The 12,321-nt window shown below is 41.6% G+C and overlaps 1 protein-coding gene across 1 annotated transcript; it reads right to left on the minus strand.

Moving 5' to 3' along the window:
* Positions 1-7,047: 7,047 nt before the first annotated feature.
* LOC138892129 (uncharacterized) lies at positions 7,048-7,485 on the minus strand. The gene has a single exon (XM_070175825.1). The coding sequence runs from the start codon at positions 7,483-7,485 to the stop codon at positions 7,048-7,050; it is 438 nt and encodes a 145-aa protein (XP_070031926.1).
* Positions 7,486-12,321: the final 4,836 nt, after the last annotated feature.

The raw sequence follows: 12,321 nt of genomic DNA on the forward strand, positions 1-12,321 counted from the left end.
ACTCAACAAAATAATATTTCACATAAATTCAAGGTGGCAATCACACCAAATCATCATATAAAATTAATTTCAACAAACAAGGATCTAGGCATGACAAATAGAGGATTTAATAAGAGCCAATAATTTCCAACTTAATACATATGGGCGTATAAGGATTTTAAATCAATGAAATCTGCACATATAAACCAAGTACGCACTCGTCACCTCACGTACATGGTTTTTAATTATACAATTTGCACATAATACTCAATGCCTAAGGGGTATTTCCCCTCACTCGAGGTTAAGTAAGACACTTACCTTTTTGAAGTTAGGCCGATATTACAAAATAGCCTTCTTGCTTGAATTGACCTCCGGATAGTTCATATCTATCCAAATTAATTGTATAACTCCATTAAAATTCGTCGGAAGCAATTTCGGATAATAATACGTCGACTTAAAAATTGATTCCAAAAAGTCAACAAAGGTCAACGCGGGACTCGCCTCTCGGAACCCGACATAATTTTTATGAAATCCGAACACCCATTCCGATACGAGTTTAACCATACCAATTTTATCGAATTCCAATAAAAATTCGACTTCCAAATCTTAAATTTTTTTTTTGTAAGATTTTACAAAAATTTTGATTTTTCCTCCATTAAATCTGAATTAAATGATGGATTCAAAGACATAATCATGAAAATTAATCAAAACTGGATAAGAATCACATATCCCAAACACCCACGCAAGAATTTCTCCGAAAATCACCTTCTACCGAGCTCCAAATTTGATTTTGAGTTATAAAGTCAAACCCCCATTTTTTGGACTTTTAATTCTGCCCAGATAGGCCTTCTTCGCGTTCGCGACCATAGCTTTGCGTTCGCGAGACACGAGTCGCGTTCGCGAAGGCTTAACGCCAGGCAGGCCCCCAACTCCCTTTCCTCTTCGCGTTCGTGTAGGCTTTCCTTATCTCCTTCTTCGCGTTCGCGTCTTCCTCATCGCATTCGTGATGGGTAAATCCCAGCCATCCAAAATCCTTCTTCGCGAACGCGTGAGACCCTTCGCGTTCGCGAAGAACAATACCAGATATCAGTTCCAGCAGTTGCAAAACAAGGAGAAATGGTCTGAAACCATCCCGTAACTCACCCGAGCCCCCCGAGACCTCAACCAAACATACCATCAAGTCCCAAAACATCATACAAACTTAGTCGAACCTTCAAATCACCTCAAACAACTCGAAAACCACGAGTCATACCCCAATTCAAGCCTAATGAACTTTGAAATTTCAAATTCTATATCTTGAGCCGAAACAAATCAAATCAATTCGGAATGACTTTAAATTTTGCACACAAGTCACATTCAATATTACGGACTTACTCCCACTTCCAAAATCGAATTCCAATCCCGATATCAAAAAGTCAAACCCCGGTCAAACTTTTCAAAAATTTAAGTTTCGCCATTTCCAGCTTAATTCCACTACGGACCTCAAAATAATTTTTCGGACACGCTCCTAAGTCTAAAATTATCATACGGAGCTAACAGAACCGACGAAACTCCATTCCGGAGTTGGCTTCACACGGTTCTAACTACGGTTAAAATCCTAAGACTTAACCTTCCTTTTTAGGGACCAAGTGTCCCAAATCACTTTGAATCATCCGGTAACTGAATTCAACCACTCACACAAGTCAGTACACATAATAAGAAGCTTCTCAGGGCCTTATGCCGCCATATGAGGTTTAAATTCTTAGAACGACAAGTCATGGTCGTGCAGTTCGTTTTCCTGATGATGCAATTATACTTCCGTTTTTTCGTTTCCTAGTCAGCATGGCAGTCATTGTTGCCTTATCCTCATATCATTCCACCAAGTGTTCGAATGTGAAGAGTGCAAATTGGAACACTGGAAGTCTTATATCTTCAAAGATTCCACTAATGCATTGCTAGATAATCCTTAACTTGGTAACACACTTTAATTCCCCTTAGGAATTTGTGCTATCGAGCGAAGGACTATCTAACAAACCTCTAGTGGTTTGTGCTCGTGAACGACCAGGTAACCTTTGCTCAATAGAAAACTTAACTTCCAGGTGGGAATTTTCTATAGAGCAAAAGATTATCTAACCATCTCTGAGTGGATCCTTGCTTGAGTGCCTTGCTATTAAAAGTCTTATTGCTGCTGTCTTCATAGTATGCTTTCTATTGCTGCCTCGTTAAAAACCTTGTCAAAAAACCCAATTGGAAAAAAATTGAACGAAGAAAAAAAGAGTGTAGCACCTACTTTTTTATCGGATGATGTCCATCGACAACAATATCTTTTAAGGTGTGCCACATTCCAATTGCTGAGCAACGTTTTTGCATTTTGGTTTTCCAACTCGTATGAACCTTTCCCGGTGGTAGCTGAAACCCGGTAGGGGACTTCCCACGTTTGACCTAGCTTCCCCGTGTTGAGATCCCGTATGTTTTGAGTTACTTTCCTTAGGACCAATTTTCATACTTTTATATAATGGAGGTTGGCTCTTCAATTATAATACCGCTCCATTCTCTGCTTTTGAGCTACCATTCTTACATGTGCCAAGTCCTGCGTTCATCGAGCAGTTCCAAGTTGACTAACATTGCTTCATTGTTCGATTCTTCATCTGCCTAGAAATATCTCAAGGTGGGTTCCCCTACTTCCACCGCTCCATTCTCTACTTTTGAGCTACCATTCTTACATGCGCCAAGTACCTGCATTCATCGAGCAGCTCCAAGTTGACTAATATTGCTTCATTATTCAATTCTTTATCTGCCTGGAAATATCTCAAGGTGGGTTCCCCTACTTCCACCGGGTTTACAGCTTCTGCACCATACATAAGGGAAAAAATGGTTTCCCATGTGCTTGACTTGGCCATAGTTCGGTATAGAACTCTGGGTAATTCCTCGGGCTAGTTACCCTTTGATGCTTCCAATATTTTCTTGAGGTTTTGAATAATCACTTTGTTCGCCGATCCGCTTGACCATTTGCGCTTGGATGATAGGGTAAAGATGTGATCCTATTTATTTTTAAATCTTGGAAGAACTTTGTAATTTTTGCGCCGATAAACTATGGCCTAATGTTGCATGCTATTTCTTTTGGTATTATGAATCTGTAAATTATATTTTCCCACAAGAAATCCACCACTTCGCTTTTTTCGAGCTTCTGATAAGGACCTACTTCCACCCACTTAGAAAAATAGTCAGTCAAAATTAAAAGATATCTTACCTTTCCGGGAGCCGGTGGCAATGGTCAAACGATGTCCATCCCCCATTTCGTGAACGTCCAAGGAGACAGAACCGAATGTAAGAGTTCTGCCGGTTTATGCACCGGCACTTATCACATTTTCGTACGAAGTCTTTGGCGTCTTGTTCCATGCGGGGCCAATAATATCCTGCCCTTACCAATTTTAGTACTAAGGAATCTGCGCCCGAGTAGTTACCGCATATCCTTTCGTGAACCTCTCTCATGACATAGTTTTGTTCGGATGCCCTTAAGCATCGGTCCAGCGGGCCTTGAAAAGATTTTCTATACAATTGGCCTCTCTTGAAGCTATATCGTGCTGCTTTGGCGCACATCACCCGGGATAGTTTGGGGTCTGCAGGTAGCTTCCTGTGTTAGAGATAATCGATGATTTCATTCCTCCAATCACAGACCAAATTAGTTGAATTTACCTCATAGTAACCATTTTTATCCAGGACTGAGTTCATTAGTTGTACTACCATCCCGGACTCCAATCCCTTTATTTTCATCGATGATCTAAGGTTTTCTAATGCGTCTGCTTCTGCGTTATCTTCCCTTGGGATTTGAGTAATTGACCACTCCCGAAATCATACCAACAAAGCCTGAGCCTTTACCACGTACTATTGCATACGCTAATCTTTGGTCGCGAAGATCCCGTAGACCTGATTTACCACCAGTTGTGAGTCGCATTTGATTTCGATGACCTCAGAGTCAAGTCCCTAGGCCAATTCGAGCCCTGCAATCAAAGCTTCATACTCTGCTTCGTTGTTAGTTAAATGGGCCGTCCTGATGGCTTTCCTTAGGGTTTCCCCCAAAGAAGTGATTAAGATTATACCAAGCCCGGACCATTTTACGTTGGAAGCTTCGTCCATGAATAAGATCCAAACCCCTGATGTCAATTACGACACCATTACTGCCTTCTTGGTTGCCAGAGGAAATAATTCCGGACTGAAATCGGCCACGAAGTCAGCTAAGACTTACGACTTAATTGCAGTCCTTGGTTTATATTCTATGTCGAATTCACTCATTACAACGGCCCATTTGGCCAATTTACCCGAGAGCTAAGGTTTATAGAGGATGTTCTGCAAAGGGAAAGTAGTCACCATGACAATCGGGTGGCATTAGAAGTAGGGGCCTAGCTTCCGAATAAGGACTACGAGAGCTAAGGCTAGTTTTTCCAAATGTGGGTAACGAGTTTTTGCTTCCGTTAAAATTTTACTAACATAATAAATGGGTGATTGCATACCTTCATTCTCTTGGACTAAAACCGCACTTACCGCAACTTCCGACCGCGAGATAAACCAGCGACGTTTCACCTTCTTTTGGTTTTGAAAGCAATGGAGGACTTGACAAGTATTTATTTAAACCCCTCAAAACCTGTTGGCACTCCAGGGTCCATTCAAAATTATTTTTCTTTTTGAGCAGAGCGAAGAAACGATGACACTTTTCTGATGATTGGGAAATGAACTTGCTCAAAGCTTCCAATCTCTTCGTAAGCCTTTAGACTTCCTTCACGTTTGATAGTTGGTACGGGATTCTATGGCCTTGATCTGATCGGGGTTTACCTCAATTCCCCTTTACGATACAAGAAATCCCAAAAACGTACCAGAGTTGACCCTGAATGCGCATTTCTCGGGATTAAGTTTCATAATATGCTTCCTTCAGATGTCGAAAGTTTCTTACAGATGTTTAAGATGATCACCTGCATTTAAAGACTTAACAAGAATATCATCTATATAAACTTCCATAGTTTTTCCTATTTGATTTTCAAACATCTTGTTCATGAGCCGTTGATAAATGGCTCTGATATTTTTCAACTCGAAGGGCATCACACTGTAGCAATATATAATGAAATTCGTTATAAACGAGGTGTTTTCCTGATCCTCCGAGTTCATATTAATTTGGTTGTACCCGGAATAAGCATCGAGAAAACTCATTAACTCATGCCCGGCTGTGTCATCAATCATTTGAATCAAAGTTTGGCAGTAGGGATAAGTCTTTCGGGCACGTCATGTTAAGATATCTATAATCTACACACATGCGAAACTTATTATTATTCTTAGGAACTACTACTACATTGGCTAGCCAGTCTGGATATCTTACCTCTCGGATCAAACTGATATTAAGTAAGCGGGTTACCTCTTCTTTGACGAATTTATTCCTGGCTTCGGCAATTAGGCATTTCTTTTGTCTTACCGGAGGTATGCTGGGATCCAAGATTAACTTGTGTATGACTACCTCTGTTGGGATGCCTGTCATATCCTCATGCGACCATGCAAAATAATCAGCGTTAGATTTAAGAAATTTAATAAAGTCGGACCTGAGTTCCGGGTGCAGTCTTGTCCCCAAATGGAATTTCCTTTCTAGGAACTCTTCGAACAATGCCACTTGCTCCAGCTCTTCCGTTGTGAACTTCGTTGCATCGGTGTCTTCTGGAACTTGGAAATATCTCGGCACATGAAAATATTTCGATGCCTCTGCCCCCGGTCTAACTTCATCTAGTTAGGGAGTAGGTACCGGTACCTGTAATTGCTATGCCACATGTTCCTTTCCTTTTCTACTGGAGGCCGAAGTTGCATTCATCTCCCTTGCTACCGTTTGATCACCCCTCATTTGCTTAATTCCTTCGGGCGTTGGAAACTTCAACAATTGATGATACATTTATGGTACAACTTTCATCTTGTGTAACCATGGCCTTCCCAGATGATGTTGTATACCATATCACCATCTACTACTTTGAAAATAGTTGTTTTCATTACTCCTTCAGTGTTCGTGAGTAATAAAATTTCTTCCCGGGTTGTCACACTTGCGAGGGTGAATCCGGCGAGGAGCTTTGGCCGGAGTAATACTTATGGTGAGTTTAGCTTGCTCCAATACTCTCCATTGTATGATATTAGCTGAACTTCCTGGATCCACTAGAAAACGTTTAATCATAAAATCTAGAACATTTAAAAAAATTACCAGTGTGTCATTGTGTGGTAGCAATAATCCGTCTGCGTGTTCCCGAAGCTTTTTGCTATGCGTTATTGATACTTTCGTCTTTTTTGCTATTGAAAATGTTACCCCGTTAATCTCATTCCCTCCGAAGATCATGTTGATTGTTTGATGCGGGGGATCTTTTCCTTCTTTTGAGGGTTCCGCGTTGTCCCGGTTACGAATATAATTGTTCTTAGCTCAGTCACTCAAGAATTCTTTGAGGTGACCATTCTTAAATAATGTTGCCACTTCTTCCTGGAGGTGTCAACAGTCCCCTTTCCGGTGGCCATTCGTCCCATGGTTTTCACACCACAAATTGGGATCCCTCTAGCTGGGATTAGATCTTATTGATTTTGGGAACCGTGCTTCTTTGATGTTTCTCATGGCCAATACCAACTCCACTATATTGGCGTTGAAGTTGTATTCCGATAACTTGGGGTAAGAAGGATCCCGCAATCCTGACACTTCTTTATCATGCATTGATCGATTGTGCGGACCACGATCAGTCCTCCTTTCAACAGCAAACCTATCCGCTGTTCTGAAACCTTTACTGCGTCCTTTGGTCCATTCGTAGGGCAAAATTCGGCCCCTCGAAGTCCGTCTGTCCGTGTCATAATCATCCTTTGATTTTTCTCGTCCTTTGGTCGACGATGGAAAATCAACTAGATCATCTTCAATCCTTATTTTTAATTCGTACCGGGTGTGGACATCCGTCCAGGTCATTTCTTGAAACTCGAGTAGGTTTTCCTTCAATTTCAGGAAGCGTCTAAACTCCTGGGATTAAATCACTTGGTGAATGATTTAGCCGCGCATTCATCTGGGACAGCTAGGAGCAACATTCTCCCCATCTAGAATTGGGTAACGAACTCCCATAGCAGCTCGGATTCTCCTTGTGCAATCCTAAATATGTCAGCCTTTCGGTCCTGTACTTTTCTAGCCTTAGCATAAGCCTTGATGAAAGAATCCGCGAGCATTTCAAAGGAGTCTATGGAAAGCTCATGTAATAATGAATACCACGTCAAGGCTCCCCTCGTGAGGGTTTCTTCAAATTTCTTTAGCAACAAAGATTCAATTTCGTAAGGCGCTAAATCATTTCCCTTTACCGCCATTGTGTAGGTGATAATATGCTCCTGGGGGTCTGAAGTTCCGTCATACTTTCGCACTTCAGGCCTTTTGAACCGCTTCGGGATTAACTCTGGTGCCGCCCTTGGATTGTATGGCAACTGTGTATACTTTTTCGAGTCTGGACCTTTCAGCGCTGGTGGCGCGCCCGGGATCTGGTCCATGTGGGCATTCACTTCCCTTATAAACCGTAAAAATTTATTCTTGAAAGATCATTCTCGTTGTTGAGGCCGGATCCGTTCCCCCTGCCCAATGGGAGCCAATTTCACCCGTGGGAGTGTTGTTGTCGACCCTCTGCGTCGTTTGATTCGTGACCCCGGGAGGAATCAGATCTCATTTGTTTGCATTATTTGAAGCTCCTGACAGTGCATGATTCAACTCCATCATAACCTTATCCTATCGCGTGAGGTGACCTAGAATGAGCGCCTATTGTTCTTGCAAGACACTTACTGCGTCAACGACTTGTTCCTCATCAGCATCATCGGGAGTGGTCTCCCAAATATATCGAGGATATTTTCTGTCATGCACCGATGTAGCGTCATTTCCTTCATTATGAGTGAACTGATTGAGTCCTCGAAAAGAGGCTGATCCCCTCGAATCTCGGGGTTGTGCATGTCGTTAACTGTATTATCTGCCATTTCGTATGATTTTTTCTAAGACAAAATAATCAAAACACGTTAGTAAAAAAGGCAAGGATCAATTTAATTACACGGTTGCCTAGGCCCTATGGTGGGCGCCAAACTAGTTACCAATAAAACGGTACAGTTAAATTTATACGTGGTTTCTAGAAAAGTGAATTAATTTGATCGTGAAATAATAAAATAATCAAAAAATTATGCAATACTTAGCCTTAGGATATAGACGAAACAACATACGTAACAATTCCGGAAAAAGAATTTTCGGGCACAACAACAATGAAATCCAAAAGTAAGAAGATAAGATTGTATTGAGCTTTGTATACAATATAACATAAGTTTGCTAGAAAATTCGTGTCCTCTACAATGACAACTGAGCTCATTATAGCTATGAAGGAGGTCCTAGGATCGTTCCATTCTTTAATGTCAATTATGAGGGGTATTGATAAAGATGTAACGGTGAACATAAATCTCAAATTCCCTCTAACGAGTAATTGCTCCTAATGCCATGGAATATTCTCTATTAAATTCTACCGAGCGAAGAGCATTTATCACATCTTTATGAGCGTTATTTTTTCTGGTGACAAACGAAACAGTTGCCTTTGGTCTTTGGCCATCCCCGTCTTGGATTACAGGTGTCCCTTTTTTGGATGACCACGTGTTATAGCATATTTTACCCTATACATAATTATATCTATCTATTTAAATTTTGTTTTGTGCATGTAAAAGAGTAACAGAAGAGATCAAAGCACATATCAGTGTTAGAAATTAAAGCCGAAACAAGATAGTAACTAATAGTCAATAGCTTTAAGTTCATAGGAATTTAAAGTCAATATAGTAATTATCAAAGCTTTTTAGATAGAGGTGCCAAAAAAAAAAAGAATATAAGAGTTCAACCGTCAGGTCTCAGCAGAGATTAACGAAATGAGTTGAATACTACCATCACATTCCATCGTCCGAATTCAACTAAGGTGTTACGTGTTTCGATATAAACAAACTTTCTCAATACTGAAAGTTTTAGGTTCATCGCTTACATTTCTTTGGCATTTCTTTCCTGTTACCAAATGGTCATCAAAACAAACACAGTTAGAGAAAAATGTTGAATAAATCTAGAATAGGATAGGAATTAACTTTAAAGAAAATTCAGCATTTACTGCTGAACTTTGCAGCTACTGGAATGAAGAAAGACTAACAATAAGAAAAATTAAAGTGGAAGTAACTTTATGTACATTATTTACCCCAAAAATGAGTAACAATTAAATTTATACGCGATTTAAAGAATATGCGATTTAATTCGATACAACTAATTAAGAACAACAGGTAAATAGATTAAAGACAAAATAAATGATCAAACGAATCGCAATGTGATGACCAAGTCTAATCTTAGGTTGAACAGTGGAATTCGTCTTTGATTGGACCTTCGTGCAAGCTCGGTCGCGAATAAAGAAAAGAACAAATGAAGAACACTTTGAACAATAGCTAGAAGACAAAACTAATTTTTTTTTGCTTTGATTTGCGTGTCAAGTGTGTTGAAATGAAAGAAACCTTCCCCTTTATGTAGTAAAAAAATTTCAGTCATAGTACACGTCTAAATAGGGTAAAAATTATTTTTTTCCAGTAAATATCGATCGGCAGTTGATATTGGATGGGATTCGCGCCGTAATATCCGGTTGAGGCCGAACATTACGACCCCCTACTCGTCATGCATAACTGTTCTCCGCCTTTCCCAAGGTCCAGAAGCTATACATGGTCTGAATCCGTTATTCCACCGTGCCTAATCTCAGATACATCATTCATTCCTCACAGATTTCGATACGAGGGGCTTCTGGGCCTCCATTATAATTATGTCGAGCCGTGCTTCCCTTTTGTTTCTTCATCGGGGAATCGGAGAAAACTCTGCCCCCGATTTTACCCATACACAAATAGTCCCCTTATTTCCGAGAGAGTAGATTTATCGAAGCGAAGGAAAGCAATAAATTGACCCCAGTTCCTTCTTCCGTACACTACAACCGAGTTGACGGGTCAACAAACGTCCCATCAATCGCATCGTTCTGACTTCGGACACGTGTCAGCCGCCGGTTGACTCTCCCCGAATGGGAAAAGTCATGCATTGATTGCCCTTTCTATATAAAAGCTTCGACCCCTTTTTCACTTTTTTACTTTTCGATTGCAGAGCTCCTTGATTTATCCTTGAATTCTTCACTTATTTCTAACCCCTTCAAACCTTCATACATTGTTTTCTAGATCTTCTTATTGTCATCTTCCAATCTTCTTACTCCTTCAAATCTTCAAGTGTGACCTTTATACCTTTATCCTTATTTTCAAATCATCATCCTCATCTTCAAACCTTCATCTAAAATCTTCATATTTTCCAAGATCAGATGATGAAACTTCCAAATCTCTGCCTCAACAGACTATACCTTCACCTTCTAACCCGGCCACAAATGCCGAGGTGGCCGTTCCTGAAGTGACTCCGGAACCTCCTTTGGAGAGCTTCATAACCAGGGGCGGTTCCATTGAGAACGTCTTCAAAGCCGAGAATGTCTCCAGTCAGCAGGACCGAGGCGAAGGAGTATAGAGGTACATATACTCCGTTACTGAGGACACACTCCCCACAGTTCAGGAGGACTGCAACTGGGAGGGCAAGGAAGTGGTCATCTCCGGGCCCAATGAGGACATTACTACTCACGTGGAGGGGTATCTAAGTATTTACACTTACCCTTTCACGCTTGCCCTAGTGGAGCTTATAATCCTCAGCTTCTGTAAAAGGTACGAGGTTTGCCTTGGGAATATTCACCCATCGTTTTGAAGGATCGTAATCCTCTTCCGCCACTTCGTCAACAACACCAAGCACCTCAATTTACCCTCGACCACATGCTTTGTCTCTACAGTCCCTGGGTTTTCCGGGGGGTTGATCAAGCTCGTTCGTCGAGCAAGCAAGGATCAGTTCTCGAGCATCGATGAAGATCGAGATCGAGGTTGGCAGGGGAGATTCATTTGGGTGAAAATCGAAGATCTCATTTCCTCCGAATTTTTACCATTCCCTAAAAAGTGGAACTCGGCCCATAAATTTATTTCCTTCCTGAGTACTTGGTACATCCTTTGTCCTTTTTGTAATTTCCTGTGCCTATCGTTGTGCAACGGTTGCCCAAGTTCCCAACACAGTCCCCCACTTCAAGGACTGGATCGAGGGGATCTGCAAATAAATGTCGTATTTTGAGCGTGAATGGCGCAAGCTTTCAAAGGGCAAGTAGGATGCCCTTTCCCATGGTAAGTGTTCTTCCTGAACAAGTCTACTTTCATACTTGACCTTTGTTTCTACTAAGTTATTTTCTCTTTTATAGGTTTGCCCAAGACCACTGAGCTTTGGCCATTGGACGAGGATGAGGCCCCATCCTCACTTGTTGAACCCTCAGCTTCGGGACAGCTCGGAGCTGCTTCACAGAAGGAGAAAAAGAGGAAAAAGAGGAAATTCTTTGTCTCCTCGGACGCCGAGGTCAAGAAGAAGGGGGTAACTATCCAGGTCCAAAAAAGCAACAAGAAGAGTACCCCAAGCCAGGGTACCGGACCCCGACTCCCTCTTCCGACATAGGGATTACTTGAAGATGATGAACTAGAGTTCGTCGCTCATGGGTCCGAATTTTCTATTCTTACTTATTCTGAGACTTTGCTAAATACTTCAACTATTGAAATCAAGAAGTTACAATTGGTCAAATGATTTGAAAAGGATTAATTACAAGTCTCTTTCGAAATAGGCCTATTTCTCTGCTCATGGGTCGACCATTGACGAAGAAGAAAAGGCGAAAACTAGGGAAGGTGGCCGAGAGGCTGATTCCTCTTTAGCTAAAGAGCCAGAAGGAAAATTAGAGGCCACGGCCTCCCGAGAAACCATCCTTGCCCCGAAGGAAATAGCTGGTGTCATTGACATCGTGGGGTCATCGTCTCATATAGAGTTTATGTTCAATGAGGCTCAGGCCGACAAGAAGAAGTCAAACGAGACGGCACAGGGTGGAGACGAGGCCTTCGACATGTTTTTTGAGGGCGTGGGCATGGGCGCGTTTGAGGATTATTCCGGGTTTGGTCACCTAGAGATCCTGAAAAAGGACCTACCATCGGGGACAGGCGAGCCGAGCTTGAGCTCGAAACCGGTGAGACAGTTCCCTGCTCCGAGCATGATTCCAGACCATAGAAGAACGGTCGTGTTTACTATCCTGGCAGATACCTGGGTGCTATCTTCTCCGATGGGTATGACTAGCTACCTTCGGTGTCTGGTGACCGAAGAGGACTAGGCAAAGATGAACGAAGTAAGCACTTCAAGCTTCTTCAATGAAGCACAACATGCAATGAACCGGGTAAGTTTCTCCT

This window comes from Nicotiana tomentosiformis, chromosome 5 (assembly GCF_000390325.3).
Source record: "Nicotiana tomentosiformis chromosome 5, ASM39032v3, whole genome shotgun sequence".
NCBI classification, from domain to species: Eukaryota; Viridiplantae; Streptophyta; class Magnoliopsida; order Solanales; family Solanaceae; genus Nicotiana; species Nicotiana tomentosiformis.

Excerpts from the sequence above, each read along its gene's own strand:
- LOC138892129 (XM_070175825.1), bottom strand. The coding sequence starts at position 7,485 with ATGGACCAGATCCCGGGCGCGCCACCAGCGCTGAAAGGTCCAGACTCG.